Genomic DNA, 21,122 nt, shown 5'->3' with positions numbered 1-21,122 from the left:
TCATTTCATGAAGATGTGCAGCGGGTATTATAGGAGGCCAGAAAAAGTGCTGTTAGAAAATCTTATGTTACGAATAGATGAGATTTTTTTTTAGTGATGTCTAAATGGAAACAGAGTCCGTTGAGGTTAATTTCCCTCTCTCTTGAAATGTGTGTACGCCACTTCAGGATGGTTTATTGTATACATCTGTTTAGGTGTATTTAGCAGTTATCTCTGCTTGTCTGCCATGAATCCTCCTCTTTCTTCTTCTCTTTTGGTTAAGCTGTTCATGAAAGGAGTATTGTATACAAGACTACCTCACAAACACATTTCTCCTTAAGTTCTTGAAAAATTGACCCTGCAACCTTTTTAAACCAGTAGATCATGCTAATGTCAAGTTCTTAACATGGAGAATTATTTTGGTTAAAGAAGCAAGGGGCTTAATTTTTGCTTACCCAAACTGGAGTGCTTCTCCCTGTAGAGGTGTTGCCTGTCAGCTATGTCTGCTTCATTACAAAATTCACAGGGCTTGGTTCAGGCTCTTTAACTTGCAAATTCTGGTAAGAGAAAAAAGAATTATTCCATGTCTAGAGATTTTCAAGGCATTGATAATGGGAGTGGTTATGAAGGGGCAACTGCTGTTTTCTGTCCAAGTTTCTGATTCTGAAGAGGTTGATTCTTTGGATAGTGTCTAGAAGGATTTTCTTTTCCCAAAACCATGTCCAGAATAAATCTGTGGTTTCAATGGGAAAGAATGTTTATTGTGCCAAAGAAAGAAGCTGCACGGAGACCAGTCTAGATCATTCATTTCTAAACCAGTTTGTGAGAGTTCCACAGTTCAAAATGTTATCCTTCACCATCTGTTACCTTTCATTCCACATTGATTTTTTAATTTTTTAGTAACCTTAGATTTAAAAGATGCCTATCATGATCCTAAAGTGCCAGATTTGAAGTGTTAAGATTTTCTGTATCTAGATAACACTTGCGGTTTTCTGCCTCACTCTTTGGATTATCCTCTGCTCCAAGGGTATTTGCACAGTGTATAAATCCAGTGGTATCCTATTACAAGTTGCAAGGTATTCACATTTTCCTTATTTAGACTGCTTGCTTATATTTGCAACAGTCTTGAAATGTCAGGAATCTTTCACTTGGGTGTGACAGGTCTACTGCGCAGACTGAAATTTCAAGCAAACATACAGAAGCCTTGCTTCACTGCTTCTCACAGGATTGTTTCCCTGGGGTGTCTTCTAGAAACTTCAAAGTGCTTTTCTTTAGATATATTCCTGAATTTTCCTACACAGGACAAGGCTTCAGCAAGGGAATTTTTCAGGATACTAGGTTTCATGGCTTTCACGATTCCTATACCCAGACTCCACATTAGAAAAAAAAAATCAGTGGTTCCCAAAATCAGTATGGTCCTAGACTTATTATCTTCTGACATTCCAGATTCTTGGTTTGGGATTTGTGAGAAGGGAAAATCTTTGCTGGAGAGAGCAGTTTTATCTGAATCCAAGTCTCCCATTTTCCCTTCCAGCTCCAGCAGATTCTATAAGTACATACATACCAGACTTTGCGTGGGGAGCAGTGTCTATGGTTATAAAAGTCAGGGCATTTGTTGCAATAAAGACAGACCAAAACACAAAGGAGATGTTGGCAGTTATAAATGCTGTCAACTCTATGAATCGTCTGTAGGTCCCAGGACCATTATAGTTGTTTATAAACGACAACATAGTAATTTGGTGCATAGGCAGTTAGGGAGGAGCCAGATTTTACCTTCTCTGCAGACTAGCCTTGAATACAGCTTTCAGCATAATTTCACTCTACAGGCATGTTAACATGCTGTCAGAGCAAAACTTTGCGCAGTCCACAGATCTTTGATTTCACTTCTACCCATTTTTTGCAATGTGCATTTTATAGGTTCATATATTTCAATGAAATAGATCTTTAGTTTAATAAATGTACTACATTTTACGAATTATAGCAGTTTGTCTTCATTTATAACAGGTATTACGATAGGGATCAGAGATCACTTTAGCTTTAATGTCTGGTGTAAAAATATGTATTTTCACAAGTCATAACCTTTGCATGAATTTGTTAATGTTACAGGAGTCGGCAGTCGCTAAAGGTACGCGAACATAAAGTATTTGGACCATATGTGGATGGCTTGTCTCAGCTGGCTGTGACCAGCTTTGAGGTGAGTGGAAGCAGTTGTATAATGTTAAAATGTATAATTTCTTTCTACACCAGTCACCACTTCAACCTAAATGTGTGAAATCTAATGGAATGCCAGTTGGAAAAGCTTCCTATTCATAACTTTGTGTGTTTCTTAGTAAATTGGTACTGTTTTGCAGTAACAGTGTATAGGGTTGCCACCCCTCAGTTTTTTTTCTGGACATCAAACTGATTCTCCTGTAGTCTGGAAAAACATTGTACAAACTCCAGTATTCTGTTTCAAAAAGGAAACAAACTATCGGAGTTTGTGAATCGGCTGATTTACTATGCTTTTTTTTTTTTTACAGAAAAGCATAGCTGGAGGCAGGCAACAGGAATGGAAAAAGAGGGTGTTCCTCGCAGAGTGATGTAATCATGACATCACAAAATGGGTGTAATGTGGGTGGGGGTTACTGGTGATGCGAGGGGTGTGGCTTTACTCCAGTTTTAGCCATGACGAAAGGTGGTAACCCTAATGGTGTAACAAAATTATTGCATTGTGCTTTTTTTGCAGTAGTGGATTAAATGTGACAGTTGTCTGATCTTGTATATATTTTGTTTTTATTTGTGACACTGCCTTAATTTCACTTTATATAGTCTTCTATTCATTAGTTTGTAGTGGCTCATTTTACACCTGTTATCTTGCCATATTGCAATCCGCGGTGGTGGTGCTGCGGTAGCATTGTCGCCTCACAGTAAGACGCTGTCCGGTTTGATTCTCAGCTAGAGCATCTTCTGCGTGGAGAAATGCGTGAATGTGCTTACCTTCGTTGAAGGTTGTGCGTCAGGGCTGGCAACTCGGCACGGAAAAATCAACTGCCAATCATTAGCGGACCGGAGTTCCACTGTGGCGATCCCTAACCGGGAAAAGCCGAAAGACGCAACAACATCTTGCCATATTGCAGGACTTCACTCCTCTAGAACTTTGCCCTTTTTTTGGGATAACAGATCCTCCTAGTTCAGTCCCCAACAGAATGGAGTACTTTTATAGAAATAGTGCCTAAAGCAAAACAGTGTGTAGAAGCCTTGACATTAATGCTTGATGTGTCAGCTGGTATGTTTTTTTTTTCTCCTTCCCATAATGAATAACGAATTACAAAATTCTAATTGCTTAAATACTTTCTCGACAACCCCCGATCACATGACCAAGTAACAAATAATGATGTGTTAAATGCAAAGTAAAAACATATGGAAGACGAAAAAAGAAATACAAATACAGTACAACAAAAACACAAAAAAAAATCTATTTACATTTGCTGCTGTTCTGCTTCTTGCTTGCTGCTACTGCCTTATTAACATTACTGTGTTTAATCCAGATGCACAAGAATGAAATGTAATCAAGCCCTCCGTGTTGCCACTGCAATCACTAAAAATATAATCAGTGACACAAAAACAATTTATTGAAGTTCTTTCATTCAACTGAATGTTTGCCAAAGCATTGTCTGTATTTATTTTGTTTTTATTGCATACTGATGTTCATAAAACTGTTTTCTTAATTCCCTGTTAGTTTTTCCAATACTGAATGCTTCACAGATAAAACTCTTAGCCAAATAAACCACATATTTTGAACCACAGGTGAAAAAACCTTGTACTGGATGGGTTCTAACAGTTTTAATAATAATAAAATGTGGACTTTCTGACATGTACCTACACATCGAACAATGATGGCACTTATAAGCCCACCTTTTTTTCACCGGTGTACCTCTCTCCTTCTTTCTCCAAAAAAGATTTAATATTACAAACTTTCTTATTGATTAATAGGTGTCTTATCTCCCACAGTTTCATTTACTTCTTCACTAGCATCCAATATTCTCCATTTATCAGTCTTCTTTATAGCTTCACTGTCCAATGAAAAAACTAATGGCATAGAGAGTGATAATTTTCAATGGTTGTGATTTAACACCTTGTCCTTATTTGTATTAAAGCTGTCTTGCTCTATAACTCTCTTGATAAGGTTAGAGGCAGAGACAAAACTGGGCTGAGATCTTATTGTCTTGTTTTATGGCCTTCTTGGTTATAGACTTCATGGTTTTATTGAAGTGTTGCACTAACCCATCAGTTTAAGGGTGATAAACTGAAGTCCTTGACTGTTTTACTGTCAGTGACAAAGCTGGTACATTACCCTGGACATAAATGAGTTTCCTAGTCTGCAAGCATTTCTTTGAGAATTCTTACTCTGGAGAAAAGTAATGCTAGTTGTCTGGCTAGTGATTTAGCATTAACTTTTTGCAATGGTTCTTCCAGAAACTTAGTGGCATAGTCATTAATTACCAGAATGCATTTGTAACCATTACTAGAATTGTGGTGGTGCTGCGGTAGCGTTGTCACCTCACAGTAAGACGCTGTCCGGTTCGATTCTCAGCTAGAACGTCTTCTGCGTGGAGACATGCGTGAATGAGTGTACCTTCGTTGAAGGTTGTGCGTCAGGGCTGGAAACTCTGCACGTAAAAATCAACTACCAATCATTAGCGGACCGGAGTTCCGCTGTGGCGACCCCTAACTGGGAAAAGCTGAAAGACTCAACAACTAGAATTTACTAGTAAACCTTGCAGGATCCATGGCTGTCTACTTGAATGGGATGTTGATAATAGACAGCTGGAATTCAGAATCCAGGATGTGATGCCATCCTTTAATATTTTGGGCAAGCTGCACAGAAGCTGTCAATGTCTTTCATTACACCGTGCTAGTAAAACATAGGCAAATTCTAGCCTTGGTTTTGCCCGTCACTAGCTGATCTTGGAGTATGGCTATGCGCCATTTTCATCACAAGTGTTGTAAAAAGGCTTTGAGAGCAACAATACTTTTACTCTGTACAGTAATTCATTTTTCAACTCAAACTATGGGTATGGGATGAAGCTGATCTGCTTATCTATTTATCTTCCTTTTTCTGGGTGTATTTTTTATGCATTGTCCTTCCATTGTATTTTTTTTTTAATTTTCTTTGTCTGCAAAACTGCCAAGTCAAGAACACTTTTTAGTAAACTGATGTGAAGTAGAGGGCATAACATCTTCACTTCCAAAGTTCATTCTCTTATTCCTTCCTCTGCAGAAGGCAACTCTTCTTTTAGTATTTAGCAATTCCTTTATTTTTAACTTCTCTGTCATTAAGTACCTGCACCTGCTGCTGCGAGTTCTATTTAAGACTGCTGTATTGACATTGCAGAGGGATGCCTCAGACTCTGTTCATATTTTCGTTTTTTTTTCTTAGTGGCTTTCTTGCCATGGCATTCTTTCACTCTAGTTACATGCAGCCATCCTTCATTATCTTAATGGTTGGAATAATCTGGCAAGGTACCATATGCAGATTCAGCACCAAATTCTTCCACCCACATAATGACTGGGATTTTATTTTGCAGACTAGTATATCATCTTTGGTTAAGACAGGTTCTTATAGCCCTTTTTGCAAAAGCCAAATTCTAGTTCCTTTTGAAGTTTCAACACGTACTCCTTTCTGTTTATCAAGATTGTGTATTTTTACTCACGTATACTAGGTTGCTGCTGCCTCACCTTTTTTTTTTTTTTTTTTAACTAGGGGTTGTACTGTGACCAGGGTATTTTAACTGTGTTCCCTCCACCCATAATTTCCCCAAGGTCTTGAGCTGAGGAAAGTCTTAACCGGTAGTATGTCAAATTCGGTACCAAATCTACAGGATGCAGTCCTTTAGCTAGCAGAGTTTAAATTTGTACACTTATTGTAAGATACTACCTCATGTCTCCATGGACACGCACATTACTTATACATTCCTCTTGCCATTTGTTTTATGCTTACAGATATATGGCTTCTTCTCCTAGAATTTAGTTGCCCCTCGTGTTCCTTCCCATCCTCCTGTATGGTACACTTAACTTTTTTTTAAACTTTTTAAAATTTTTATGTTGTAGACAATGACATATGAACACGTGCAATAATAGAAAAGAAAGCAAACCTTAACAAACATTATACATGTTTTGTTTTCAACAGTTGTTCACTCCATCAGTACATTCAGTTTCCATCTTCACTTAAAACTCACTCTTCCACTCTGATTGCATCCTTGACTTGTTCTACGTTGATTCCCTTGGACTAGGATGAGTCCTGGAGCGTAGCATTGGTGCTGGGTCAGGAGGGCTTGGTTCAACTCGGAGGTTATCTGAGCCTTCTCTGCCCATCGGGCCTTTGGTATTGGACAGCTGAGCTTAAGGTCCGACTCCCCCTTCAAGGCAGGGATCCAGGCAGGATCGAGTCATAGTAGCATCTGGAGCTTCTGTGCCCGTGTGGACAGCTATAGCTTTTCCTGGTCCTTCTGCCTTCGATGTGGTGGAGAGGATCTTCTCGCATTAGAGAGAGACTGCTAGTGTTTCTTCTTCAGATCCTACAGCCCTGCCATTGGGTCTGAGCTCTGATCCTCTCAGACCTACAGCACAGGGACAGCTGGCCCTATCAAGTATTCAGGCAGTCTCCCTCAAGGACTTTCCCATCTTTGGACACCTCTCCAGACCATCCTACTGAGGAAGTCCCCCAGAAGAGAACATACAAGAGGAGACGCATAGACTTCCCTCAGGAGTTGCCCAGCAAAGAGAATGACTTTGGTGAAGGTGAGGTGTCGCCAAGGTCTCCATCAGCCTGTCTCCTTTGGGGACATCTTAAAAATCCTTAGACAGAAAAGAGGATGGTCTTCCGATACCCCTTTTCAACAGAAGTCAGTGTGCTTTGAAGCTTTTGGGTCCAGCCCATCTACGTCTTGAGTGACTCCCGGCTGATGAGCTTATAGATCTAGTCTCTCGCCAGGTGTGGAAGGAAACTGTACTGTAGAACCCATCCTCTTCATCCTGATAAGATCCTTGCTCCTCCTAAGGCAGGCCCCACTGGAGCTAAAGGTCCCTGTTGATGCCATGTTTGTGGTGGCAGTCACGAGGAAAGAGCTAGCTGAGCAGAGCTCCTTTGTCCTTCCCCCTAAAAGAGAGTCCAGGGGATTGGACACTCTTTTGGAAACACATTTATGCCTCCATGACCATTGCCTTATGGCCACTGAACTACTACTTGTCACATTTCAACTTTGCTTTCCAAATCCCTGAGTCCATGTCTGCAGAGGACCACAAGAAGCTTTCTTCCCAGGTGGCCATTCTTCAGTCTATCTCTAATGCTTCCATGAGGTTAATTTCCCACAAAGCTGAGGGTACTTTATGGGCAACAGGTTCAGGCATAGCCATTAGAAGACATGCCTGAATGCGCTTGAGACTTTCTGGAGCCCTTCAAGTCTTTTTTCATCAGTACTCCTTTTGATGGATCATCCTTGTTTGGTCCCACTGTCAAGGAAATGCTTTCCCGGAGTGAGCAGGATGGAAAGACCTGGTCTGCCTTGAGGATCTGTTTTTCTCTACCCCTTAAAGATCCTTTCCCAGGAATCGGCAAGAAGGTAGGAAAATGTAGTTTCTTAAGTCCCAGGGCTATTTCAAAGACTCACGAGGGGATATCTTCCCAGAGGCAGTGGGGGCAGGAGTTCTAATGGAGGATGCTGTACTGGCTGAGAGGAGGCCAAGACTTCTCCTTGGATAAACTATTTGTGTTCCTGAAAAGTTACCTGGCTGCTTATGTCTAGAGGCAGTCAGGAGTTGCTTGTCTCTGCACGGAGACACCTGGGCATCAATCACAAAAGATACTTGGGTACGAAAAATCATATCCATTGATTACTTCATACCGTTTTTCAAATTCCCCCAAACAAAAGGAAGAGACTCCCCAACATTCCACCCAGTCAGAGGGAGGCAGCAGCTCTGGATGTTCAAAAGTTGCTAGACAATGTAGTCATCCAGTAGATTCCAACAGACCTGAGATGATTCAGAACCTGTTCAACATTTTCTTTTAGTGCCAAAGAAAATAGGGGACCAGTTCTGAACCTCAGCAATCTAAATCAGTTTGTAAAAGTCAGTTCCAAATGGTCATGATTCAGTCCATTCTGCCATTTTTGCACAAAGATGATTGGATGTGCTACATCGATCTTCAGGACATGTACTATCACATCAAGATGAATAGATGATCCCAAAGATTTCTGTGCTTTTGGATGGGGGCCAGTAATTATCAGTTCAGAGCCCTGCCCTTTGGTCTCACCACAGCCCCCAGTGTATTTACTTAATGTATGGCAGTGGTAGCAGCTCACTTGACACTACTAGGATTCCGACCGTTTCCTTACCTAGATGACTGGGTTCTCACCACCCCAACCAAGCATCTTCTTAATAAATTCAAGGGCCACTTGCTTCAGTTATGTCAATCCCTTGACTTCTCAGTTAACCTTTGCAAGTCTCATCTTCAACAGGAGTTCATAGCTGCTCATCTGGACACAGTAGGTCAGATTGCCTCCCTCCCATTGACCCAGAGTATGGACCATCAGGTATCAAGTGGAACAATTTATTTCACACCCTTTTCTCCCAGCCAGACTGATTCTTCAGATCATAGGCTCTATGGCAGCAGCCATAACCATGGTTCGTGTGGTCAGTTTTTATATGTGAATTCTTCATTGGATTCTAGCTGTTCAGTAGTCAATTTTTCAGCATTCCTCGTCTTTGCCAGTCAAGCTCACTCAAGTATGCAAAGACCACCTGCATTGATGGATTCAGCCAGACAGAGTTTCTCAAGGCAAGCCCTTTGTTCTTACACCCCCAGTAGCCCAGTTTACCACAGATGGTTCCCAACTGATGTGGGGGGAAATTTCTTGGTAAAGATGGTCCAAGGTAGGTGGTCCCCAGAAGAGACCAATTTGCACATCAATGTCCTGCAGATGAGAGCGGTCCTCCCAGCTTTGCAGGCCTTCCTGGATGCCCTCCTTTCGGAACAATTGCATTTTAAACCAACATGTCTCTGGTTTGCTACATCCACAAATGGGGGGGGACCCAATCTTATCCCCTTCGCCGATAGGCAATGAGAGTGTGGCAGCTGGCGATCTCCTCCATCCACTTTCTTATGGCAATGCACATGCCAGGGAATTCCAGCATGCTAGTGGATAAACTCATCAGGTCCAGTCTGGTGCCTCACAAGTCATCTCCTATTTAGTTAGTGGTGGAGAGGATTTTCCATCGATGGGGTCAACCTTGAAGTGATCTGTTTGCTTTTCCAACAAGTGCAGCAAGTACTTTGCCCTGTTCTTCCTCTGGGGTGGGGGTGTCAGAGACAGAGAAGTCTAGTCCTTGTTTGGCCCTCTACTTTCCTTTACATTTATCCCCTGATACATATAATTCCCAAATTATTGCAGAAGGCACTTTGGTTGAAGAGCGCAGTTGTCCTCATTGCCTCCTTTTGGCCTCATCAAGTGTGGTTCCCTTTCCTTTGGTCTCACCGTCGCTATCTACCCAGAATACTGGATCCCAGTCAAGACTTTTTCTGTCATCCCACAGGAATGGGTCAACTGAACATTACAGGCCTGAAGCGGACTGCATGATTTCTTCAGTTCCACCGATGGTCACATCCCGATCTGACAGATACTGCTATCATCTTAGAAGGCCTCTACCAGAAAAATCTACAAAGGTAAATGGAAGAGATTCTCTGTTTGGTCTCCACAGAGGGAATTAGACCCCTTTACTGCCCACATTTCCACTGTTCTGGAGTTATCTGTTTTTGAAGAAGGAGCTAGTTTCTGTACTATTAAAGTGCAGTTAGAAATATCTAATTTTCATTCAGGGGAAAATGCTTCCTCTTTAGCTTCATCAAAATTGTACAAAACCTTCCATAAAGGTGCTTTTTTGCTTAGACTTAGACCCCCCACCCCCACCCCACCCCATGAAGGACTGTATACCACCTCAAGATTTAACAATTTTGCTGCAGGCTTTAACTCTGAGTCATTTTGAACCACTGGCTAGACCTGACTTAAAATTTTTAATTTGGAAAACTGTTTTCCTTGTGGCCATTGAATCTGCTAGACAAATATCCTAGCTCCGGGCGGTCTTCCAAATTCCCAGTTTTGATCTTCCACAAGGATAGAGTTACCTTGAGAACTGATCCATCTTTCCTGCCTGATTTAGCTATGGAAGCAAGTATTAACCAAGCCATTAATTTGCCTGCTTTCTTTCACAACTTTGATAATAAAGGTGAATACATACTTCATTTCTTGGATTTACATAGATTGGCTTCATTTCTATTTCCATAGAACAAAAGATTTCAGAAAGTCAGATCAATTGGTTCTCATTCTCCCCCAACAAATTGGGCAAACCAGTTTCAAAAGTTACCTTAGCCAGATGACGTCTGCACTGCATACTCTCTGTTTACATTCAGAGGTTTGTCCTTGCCCAGACCCCCCCCTAAAGCACACTCCACCAGAGTCATGGCTGCATAATCCGCATTCTGGTCTAGAACTTCTTTTTATGACATTTGTACCACAGTTACTTGGTCTAATGCTTCTGCCTTTATTGTTCATTACAAATTGGATTTGACTTCGAGAAATAAGGCTGTCTTTGGTTCTGCAGTACTCCAGAATATCTTTATATGAGGGCCACCCAAGGTTCACATAGCTGGGGACACTGTCCTCTGTTGAGGAACAAATGAAAAGGACAACAGCAGATATCAGTTACGTACTCACCATAATTATGCATATGTGTTGTCCATTTTCATTCTTCCTCAACTTACCACCTGCCTCCCCCTTCCTTTTAACTCCTGGAGTGACCTTATGATTCTTGTGAAACTTCTGTTCCAGGTTTGAGCCTCAGACTCTTTCTGCTAGGCTTCTTTTTGTGTTGGGCTGAGGTTAGTTCTTTCTATTGATTAACAGGTAGAAAACTTGATCAGAGGTATTACAGGGTGTCTGGGGCATTGTGGGTAAAAGGAGAAGCTTGAGAGTTGGATCCAAGAGTCTAGTAAATGCAGCCGAGCCAGATCAGAAGTTGGAACCATGACCCATCAGTTGAGGAAAAATGAACAACACAGATGCATAGGTATGCTGAGTACATAACTTTAATTTTTGTCCAACCTTTTTCTCCTGCTATACTTTAAAGCATATAGTTTTTACAAATAAGAACTTGTTTACTTTATCTTTAACACACACAGCAGTCACTGAAAATACTCTTCCCAAATTTAAAGTACCGCATTGATTACACACAACTGCTTTACTGTTTATAACATGCAGTTTGTATCATGATTTTTTTAAAGAATTATTTTATTAAATTATCACTTATGACGTAGACAGTCATGCATTTATGTAAATGAAAACAAACCATATTAACATCTTAGTTGAAAACAGTTTGCATCACAAACCACATTGACATGATTTTTGTTGCAAATGTTGTATATCACTTATCTACCCAGCCGCTGTCAAACACTACATAGCTCATTCAAATCCTGCCTTCTTTTAAACCTCGTTCCTCCCTTATATATATTGTTCCCACAATTCCCATTTTTCCTATGTAATTTGCTCCTATCCTTTTCTAAAGATCCCAAGTCCAGATGTTCGTGTTACACTGCTGCAGTCATCAAATTTGGGTTATCTGTCGTCAGGCGGTCCCCCAGTCGGCCCGAGTTCCTAAGTCTTGGTCTGGCGTCGGTTGCTGTCGCTTCTTCCCTGACTTCAGTGCGACAGTGGTATAAAAGAGGCAGCCGACGCCATTTTCTCCAGTCTTTCTTGCTGCACGGTGCCCGAAGCAGAAGAAGTTTGCAAGTGCTGGTCGGCCGACACCTGAGATTTTCAAATCGAATTTCAGACCGAAGTCTTCAATAAAGCTAAGTACCCCATTGGGGAAACTTTTCTTGCCTCAGTCCGATGTCAGAAAAAGTTAATAATTGCATTTCTTGTGGGAAGCAAATACCTCATAAGGATTTTCATTCTTATTGTATCCCTTGCCTAGGTCTAGAACACAACGTCATAGGTTGTCAGTTTTGTGCTAGGTTTAACAAATGAACTATTAAACGTCGGTTTGATTTCGCCCAACATTATTTTGGTAGAAAATTTAATTATACCATGCCGTCAGAGCAACCGACGACCGGGATGTATAAAAAGCGCAAAGATAAGGACAGGCAGCCGAGACCCAAACCAGACACCGAGGCCTCTGCTAGGCCAGTCGCCGGTCCTCCAGTTTTCAGTGAGGCACCTACGCAGCCCCTGATGACCGCTGATTTAGAATTCCAGCCTGCATCTGACTCCCAAGTGGAGATTGCAGGGCCTCCAGAGCCTTTATCTTTAGGCCCTTCCGACTCCATGGCTGAAGGGGATTCCAGTGCAGTTGAAAGGTCGTCAGTTGCTGAAGGTGTCTTCAGACCGACTACACTTACTATTAAATCCTATGCAAAACTGAAAACTCCATTAAAAGTAAGGAAGCCTGTATAGCAGTCTCCAGTGCAAGGCCCCATGCCTAAGAAACAGATGCTTAAGATGGCCAAAGACTTTACCCTAATCAGGGGTTCCCATCTCCCACCTGACAAAAGGCCTAGACAGGAGGAGGACTGTGCTTCCTCTGACCAGGTTTCCATTTCCTCAGATTCTTCTGATGAACAGGAGTACTCTTTCCCCCTTATGAAGACTCTGATGCTGAAGAGTCCATTCCTTCAGCATCTCCCCCAGAAGACTACTCTTTTGGGGAAACTTTACATACCATGAGGGAACATTCCCACTGGGAAGGCCAGGATTACTCTGATTCTAAGAAAAGGCTCCGAGAGTTCCTCTTACTAACCCAGCACAGACCCCTTGCTATTCCACCTGTGTTAGACATTGTGGATGATGTTTATTCAGAATCTAGCCTTAACCCAGATTCATTACCTCCTGCACCAGCCAAACCAGACAGATACTACAGAGTCCCTGACTCACATAAATTCCTATATAAAAGCCCTGTTGCTGACCCAGAAACCATTTCCCAGGGTCCCAAAGGGGTAAAGCCCTCTATTGCTAAAAATCCTGTACCGTCTGAAAGGGATTCTAGAGCACTAGACAGATGGGGTAAGAAAGTATATACCTCAGCTACTCTAGCTATGAGGGCCTTAAATTGCCAGTTTCACATGCTGAAATATCAACAATATTTGATGTCTCAATTAAAACAAAAAATGAGCACGCATGCAGAGCAGCCTGTTTACAAGGAAATGCAAGATTTGTTGCATGCAGCAGAACAAGTGGGAAAACATACTTTACAATGTGGATTTGATTAATTGGAAGCTTCTTGCAGAGCAGCTGTAACAGGGTCGGTCATTCGTAGGCATGCTTGGTTAAAAAAAAAAACTTTACCTGATCATGTTAAAGCAAAGTTATTGGATGCACCCTTACAGCAGGATGTTTTATTTGGTGTGAAAGCAGAAGAGGTTTTAAAGAAAATGGAGGATAAGGAAAAATCTATGCAGACGGTCAAGGATTTTTTACAGGTTCAACCCCCTCGTTTCAGCAGAAATTGGCCAACCAAGAACTGGTCCTTCCCAACTTCTGACAACCACAGAGGGGCAACTACAGACGCCCAAGGGGCAGAGGTCAGCCACAAGGCTCTTGCAAACCACGACAATGGGGTGCCACAACCCATAAAGGAGGAGAAGACAGATCTCAAACTATCAGAAGACAATCACAATGAGACACCCCTCAGACTGCCAAGCAAATCACTCTTGGCAGCTCCCTTGGGAGGAAAACTTGCACTTTTTGCAGACAATTGGCACATCATCACAAAAGGCAAATAGATCCTAAATATTGTAACTCAAGGATACAGGTTCCACTTTCACACTTTACCAAGGATAAAAGGAATGCCAAACCTGCCATCGAATCAATGGGCAGAGGCTCAAAGACAAATTACAGCACTCATGGACATGAGAGCCAGTCAACAGGCTCCTACATAGGAGCAAGGACAAGAATTTTACTCAAGACTCTTTCTGGTTCCCAGAAAGGACAAAGCCTGGAGACCCATTCTGGACCTTTCAATTCTAAACACATACCTGGAAGTACCCAAATTCAAGATGCTCACACTACAGCAACTTCTTCCCATGCTGGGCAAGAAGGCTTGGCTAGTAACGTTGGACCTCAAGGAGGCATAACCTGCATGTCCCCAATCAGACAAAATTGCAGAAGATACCTCCGATTTATAGCAGGTACAACTCATTACCAATTCTCTGCACTGCCCTTTGGCTTATCTACTGTGCCCAGGGTCTCCACAAAATGCCTGGCACCAATAATTGCATACTGCAGATAGAGGAATCCAAATATGTCCATACTTGGACGGCTGCCTTATTCAAGCAGAGAGCAAGGACATTCTTTTAAAACATCTGGCGTTTGTAAAAAAACTACTAATTTGCCTAGGGTACACAGTAAATGAAAAGAAGTCAAAATTAGTGCCCTCACAAGACATAATATTCCTGGGTGCCAGCTTAAATACAACGGCCCAGATGGCTTATCTCACGTCAGACAAGCAAGGACAACTGACTCACTACTTCAAAATGATGGCAACAAAGACCCAGCTCCCTGCAAGAAAATTTCTGCAGGCCTTGGGATTCATGGCATCTTGCATACTACTAATACCATATGCCAAACTGCATATGAGGAAATTACAATGGTACCTGAAAAGCGTATGGACTCAACACAGCCACAGCTTGGAAACAGTAATACCACTCATTCCCTGCCTTCAACAGGAGTTTCTATGGTGGGCTCAAGCATGTCACCTCAACAAGGGTCAGCCTTTCACCTTGCCCACAGCCAAGGCAAACAATGACAACAGATGCATCTGATTACACCTGGGGAGCACACATGGCAGGACAGTGTATTCAGGGCAAATGGTCTGCAGATCAAATGCATCTCCACATCAATCAAAAAGAGATGCTAGCTGTACAAAATGCCCTAACAGCTTTCAAGGACCTCCTACATCCAGGACAACTTCTAATAATGACGGACAACACCACAGTGAATGTGGTACATGAACAAACAAAGGGGCACACATTCCTGCCCCCTATGCAGGCAAGCAATGACCTTGTGGAACACAGCACTGACTTACCAAGTTAAACTACAATCACAATTCCTGCCAGGAAAGAAAAATACATGGCAGACGAACTAAGCAGAAATATCATGGATCCTCACGAGTGGAAACTAGACACACAAGTATTCACAATGATAACTCGAAAATGGGGGAGCCCAGACATAGATCTGTTTGCCTCCCCCCAAAACTACTAACTGTGAAAGTTTTGCACAAGGACATACCACACACTAGCTTGGAAAGTGGACGCCCTCTCATTCAGTTGGAAAACACTTAACAGTGTATGCCTTTCCTCCCCTACCTCTTCTGGCAAAGGTGCTGCTAAAAGCCAGATTACAGAGGCCACAAATGATACTCATTGCTCCAGACTGGCCACGCCAACACTGGTATGCAATGTTAAGGAACATGGTTCAAGGCCCACCATGGATTTTACCTCAAATTCCTCACCTGCTGACTCAGCAAAACAATCAGATTCTACACAGCCAGCTCAAGACTTTAAATCTGGCTGCATGGCAGATTATCTAAACAACCAGTCAACACTTCTCTCTACAGCTGTTATGGATGTCATTCTGGAGGCCAGAAGACCCAGCACCATGAAAGCCTACTCAGACAAATGGAAAAGATTCTGCGCCTGGAACCAGGCTAAAGGCCAAAATCCTCTTGTCCTAAACATTCCTCAGATTCTGCAATATTGAACTGACTTGTTGCACAAAGGACTTTCCTTTTCATCTGTAAAGATCCACGCTTCAGCTATTTCAGCTCATTACAACACGGATCCTCCTATTTTTTCACAACCATTATTAAGACAGTACCTCAGAGGGGCTAAGAACATAAGACCGCCCCGAAGAGCACCAACACCAACTTGGGACCTCAATTTTGTTTTGGAAAAACTTAGACTACCGCCCTTCGAGCCAGCTTTTTCAGCTGATTTAAAATTTTTATCATGGAAAACTGCCCTGCTTCTAGCAATAACTTCAGCACGAAGAGTCTCAGAGCTACAGGCCCTAATGGCAGTGGAGCCTTTCATCATTTTTCATCAAGACAGAGTCTCTCTACGAACTAACCCTTCCTTTATGCCAAAGGTAGTATCCAGTGTGGCTCTCAACCAAACCATTCATTTACCCACCTTTTATCCAAACCCCCAGAATAAAGGGGAAAGGCTCCTACACTCTTTGGACATTCACAGACAATTACATTTCTACTTGGATAAAACAAAGGTTTTCAGAAAATCTGATCAGTTCTTTGTATCCTATGCTGCAGGATCTCAAGGAAAGCCTATATCAAAACAGACCATTTCAAAATGGATAGGACATTGTATCCGTTTCTGCCACACACACCATGGGAAAACCTGTACCTGGTAACATTAGGCCTCATTCCACCAGGGCTACAGCAACATCAGCAGCCTTCCTCAGAGGGGTACCAACCAAGGATATTTTGGAAGCTGCAACTTGGAGTTCAGTGCACACCTTCACCAAGCACTACCACTTACCTCTATACTCAAAAACCAGTGCTGGCTTTGCCACTGCAGTTTTGCAGGGCCTACTATCTTCTCCAAACCCTGTTTAGTACCAACCGCCCAGCCTTAGCTTTGGGATTCAACCCAAGTGTGATGACTGCAGCAGTGTAACACGATGAACATAGTACAGTTTTGTACCTACCATAAATATAGATGTTCGAGTGTTCACACTGCTGCAGTCCAGGTTATCCTCCCACCTTCCCCTCTTCTTACCTGGGTTTTATCTATAGCTCCCTGTTTATACAATCTCTAAGATGTATTTCTAAATGGTATATTTGCTTGCAGGTGTAGCTATTGTTTTCTACTTATGTAATTTACTTAGGATTATGTATTGCCTTCCTATTTGGAGGCACCTGACATCTGGGGCAAGAAAAACTGAAGAAAATGGCGTCTGCTGCCTCTTTTATACCCCTGTCGCACTGACGTCAGGGAAGAAGCGACAGCAACCGACGCCGGACCAAGACTTTGGAACTCGGGCCGACTGCTGGACCACCTGACGGCAGATAACCCAAGTGTGATGACTGCAGCAGTGTGAACACTCGAACATCTACATTTATGGTAGGTACAAAACTGTACTTTTTTTATCTCTGTATTCACTACTTCTAGTACAGTTGGTTTAGACTTTGATTTCCATTTTCTAGTAATTGCTTTTTGGCAACCACCATAATTTGACTCAGCAAGGGCTTACTATGTCTACGCAATTCTGATTCTGTATCATAGCTCAGAAAAATAATTTACCTAGTTACACCAATCTGTTCAGCCAGTATCTCTGACACAGTAGTCCCCAGTGAATCCTTAGTCTGCCAACTCATTACACTCCCAGAAAATGTTCCCAATTACCTCTTTTTCCCCGTCACACCCTCCAACATTTGCTGTCTCCCTGAGGCAAAATTCTCTGGAATCTACTTTGGGTATAAAAAATTTATGTAAACATTTCCAAGCAAAAATCCTAAATCTTCTAGATTTTTTTTTGCATATTTCGGAGACATGCCTATATCCCCCATTGTTTCTTTGTGAATTGCTTATCCAATTTTTCTTCTCAATCCTGTCTAACCTCCTAGGTTTGATTCTTATACTTATGCAATATTTTTTATGCTCTATTAATGCTTTTTAATGGCAGCTTTTGTTCTAAATTCTACTAAAAACTCTACCAATGCTGGTCTTTTGTTTAGGGCCCCCCTATTTCTTCTACTTCTTTGCCTAGACTTCATCAGTCCTTGATAGGAAAGGCAGTCTCTAACTTGCAGTCCAAATAAATTCTTGGTGTCTTCCCATTTTATTACCGTTCCCTCTATAGTTATTTGCTCCCAATACTTTGACTGAGGACCGGAGTTCCACTGTGGTGACCCCTAACTGGGAAAAGCTGAAAAGACGAACAACTTTGGTTCCTTTGCAAGTTTTCTCCAATAAATTCCAGTCCCATCTTGCTTTTTGTTTGTATCCCTATTTGCAGTCATCCCCTATCAGCAGAATCTCCTATCTCCATTCCCGTGTTTGCTTAGTTCTTAAAATACTTTTTGAATATAATATTTTGTGCGATTATTGTTCCCTTTAAAGGTCTGCATCCAAAATCCCAGTCTCTCCTTGTTTCGGTCTGCATCCAAAATCCCAGTCTCTCCTTGTTTCTTGAGCTTTCACCCTGTTTCATTATCATCCCTTTCCAGTTTGAATTATAGTTTTCTGTTTGTTCTGTGTATAGGAGTCTTAACTGTACAGCTTTGAAGTACCCTTTCAAATCAGGTAATCCCAATCCTCTTTGTTCTATTCAAAGAGTCATCGTATCACACTTGACTCTTGTATTCCACTTCCAGATAATATCCTTCTGCTCTTTATTAATTGCTATTCACAGTTTCTCCTTTAGTTGATAAAAATATGGCTATCCATAAACCTAAACGTCCTGCTGGCCAACTTCTCTTATCCTTCTCACTAGGCAACAAATGGAATTCCCTTCCCTCCACACTAAGAACCATACCAAACTCAGAAAATTTCAAAACCCAACTATTCAAACACCTGTCCACTAAATGGAAATGTACCTGCCTTCACCCAACCAAATCCAAGGGGGTTCTCACTCTGGTTCCCAAGCTCTGCAACTCTCTTAGTTATCTTCCTATGAGCCTATCTAATTTCTCAACAATTTCTATAGCTTCTCTCTAAGCTCTCACCTCCTACTACAGCTACCCTCACACAGCCCAACCTTGTAAATAGCATTCTACTGTTCATGTGTGTATGTAAAGCGTATTTACATTTTCTTAAAAGGTTTGTATGTAAACTGTTTCCACACCTAATTCATATCTGTTTTCCTCAAATGAAACTGTGTGATCCCTACCTTCAGGCTTAATGAATTTATTAACTATGCATAATATTGAATGCATTTATGAGTAACTATTCTACATAAGATCTTTAATATTAACTATCATTTGTGTCTAAATTGTATAATGCATCTTGGAGCTTTTCTCCCCGGGCCTCCACTGAAAATGGGTTAGTTCGGCCCAGTGGACTTCCCCGGTAATCAAATTGCAAATAAATAAATAAGACTAAAGGGACAAAAAACATTTATAACTGCTTATATTTTTCTATCCATATCCATTTATGTACCATGATTTTTTTTATACAACTACTACTGGTAACATTTTTTTTACTGACAGTTATTGTTTTTTCCCTTTTAGTGTCCTTAACATTAATGACATAACCTTGGGCATATGCTTTACAGTCCACCCACAATTTAACAAAGTCAACAAAAGTCCAGACTTTTTCATTCACTTTCTCTTGCAAAGGCATATTTCACCAATATGATCTAATGCTCCATAGCCCCCCATTTATTCACTAATGTAATTGTTGCTGGTTTTCCTTCTTTTTATCTCCATCCCCCAACATCAGACTCTGTTTCAAGTCCAAGGTACTCCTGATTCTTCTAGTCAACTCCTGTGCTTTTTTTTTCTGTTTCTCAAGCTTTTTACTTTGGAACATTGGAAAAGTTTTCACTGGCACAGTCTCTCTCTCTGAATTCTACTATCAGAAGAATGAGAAACAGTCCTTCCTTCTGCTTGCTGTCTCACTTTGTTGGATAAACTTTATTTCCTCTTTAGCCTGTTCCGCATCAAAAAATTTCTTTGATTCTCTAGGAAGAAATACTCTGACAGCTGGATACACCAACTTGAATCTCATACTTCCCTTTCAACATCCCCTGGTTGCTGGGATAATTTTGCTTCTTTTCTGCCTGGTGTACAGTGAATAATTGATGCCCTTCCATATCACTGCTGCAGTATCCTTTACTGAAGGGATCTACTACCAGGGATAGCCCAGTGTCCGGCCAGTATACCAAAGTCTTTAGATTTTATAGGCACCATACATCATACACAAGCTCCCCATGTAAGGCGTAGGGCATACAGGTGGTGTATGAATGTAAGTATTCAGATCAACTTTGCTGCCAGTCCAAATGTTATTTTCAAACATTAGTTTGAACACCTTTCTGCCATGCTGTTTAACAACCTGTCTTCAGATAAGTGCCCTGCTGGTGTGTGTTCTGTACCTTTTTCTTTATTGTACTGTACTTGTGCTCATGTTATCCAAGAGGGGAAAAGCATCAGTACAGGAGGCAGATTCCTCATAAAGACAATCATGACCGGTGTTTTTTTTTTCTTCCCATGAGCATAATGGTGCTCTGTCTGTCAAATGTTTGTCCCCAAGATCCTTCATAGTCTTTTATCTTCCTGATCTATGTACCTTAAGAATCAGTGGCTTAAGCTGATGGCCTGGGGTGCTGTGGCAGAATCCTCTCATACCAATGATCAGCTGTCTGCCAAGAAGGCCAAAAAGGCTACACCTGACCCAGTTCCTGTCCAGCCTTCATTGGATATCTCTCTAGAAGCTAATGAAGACCCTGAAGACTGTCCACTGTTTGCCTCATATACTTCTGCTGCGACCACATCAGAGGCTGGTATAGATCTGAATTATCAAACCCATATGACTAGGTATGTTTTGGCCCTTCTATCTTGGGTACCTTTGGTGGTCTCTAACCTTCCTGATTCTGTTAGGAGCTCTTCAGCTCTTTCCCTCCTTGGATCTACTTTCCAGATTGCCCATCACTCCATAAAATGCAGCTATGATGTTGCCGATGCCGCTTTCAGGGCTGCTGCCTTTGGGTCTGTGATGAGAACATTATTCTTGGCTATGTCTACATGCTTTACCTGATGAGAGTAAAGCCAAGCTTTAGGATGCCCATCTGGATAATAAAACTCTTTTTGGGACAGCCTGTTTGTCCCTCCAGGGTAATAGTAAGGCCTTGCAGGAACTCACATTTTTTTCTCTCTCCTAAACCCAAATTCCAAAGAAATTGCCCTTCTAAGTCCACTTTTGTCCACAGACACTTGCCCATCTCCCTAGATCCCTTCTTACCCTTGGGAGATGGGCAAGTATCCACAGACACTGGCCCATCTCCCAAGGGTAAGAAGGGATCTAGGCATGTTCCTCCTGCTAAATGCACTCAGACTCCTCTGTTTTAGAAGTCTTCCTTTCAGGACAAGCCTGTCTGTATTTG

At 41.8% G+C, this 21,122-nt stretch overlaps 1 protein-coding gene across 1 annotated transcript in view; it reads left to right on the top strand.

Moving 5' to 3' along the window:
- Positions 1 to 21,122, top strand: part of LOC122796959 (kinesin-like protein KIF13A) — a 1,146,649-nt gene that overhangs the window by 745,503 nt on the left and 380,024 nt on the right. Inside the window, exon 7 of the mRNA XM_044065733.1 lies at positions 2,086 to 2,173. Within this exon, the coding sequence (XP_043921668.1) occupies positions 2,086 to 2,173 (88 nt within the window). The remainder of the gene's footprint in view (positions 1 to 2,085; positions 2,174 to 21,122) is intronic.

The sequence above is a fragment of the Protopterus annectens genome, chromosome 3.part0 (assembly GCF_019279795.1).
Source record: "Protopterus annectens isolate FY-2018-M chromosome 3.part0, PAN1.0, whole genome shotgun sequence".
NCBI classification, from domain to species: Eukaryota; Metazoa; Chordata; order Ceratodontiformes; family Protopteridae; genus Protopterus; species Protopterus annectens.
Note: the sequence above shows the minus strand (reverse complement) of the source record. Positions and strands in the feature narration are given on the sequence as shown.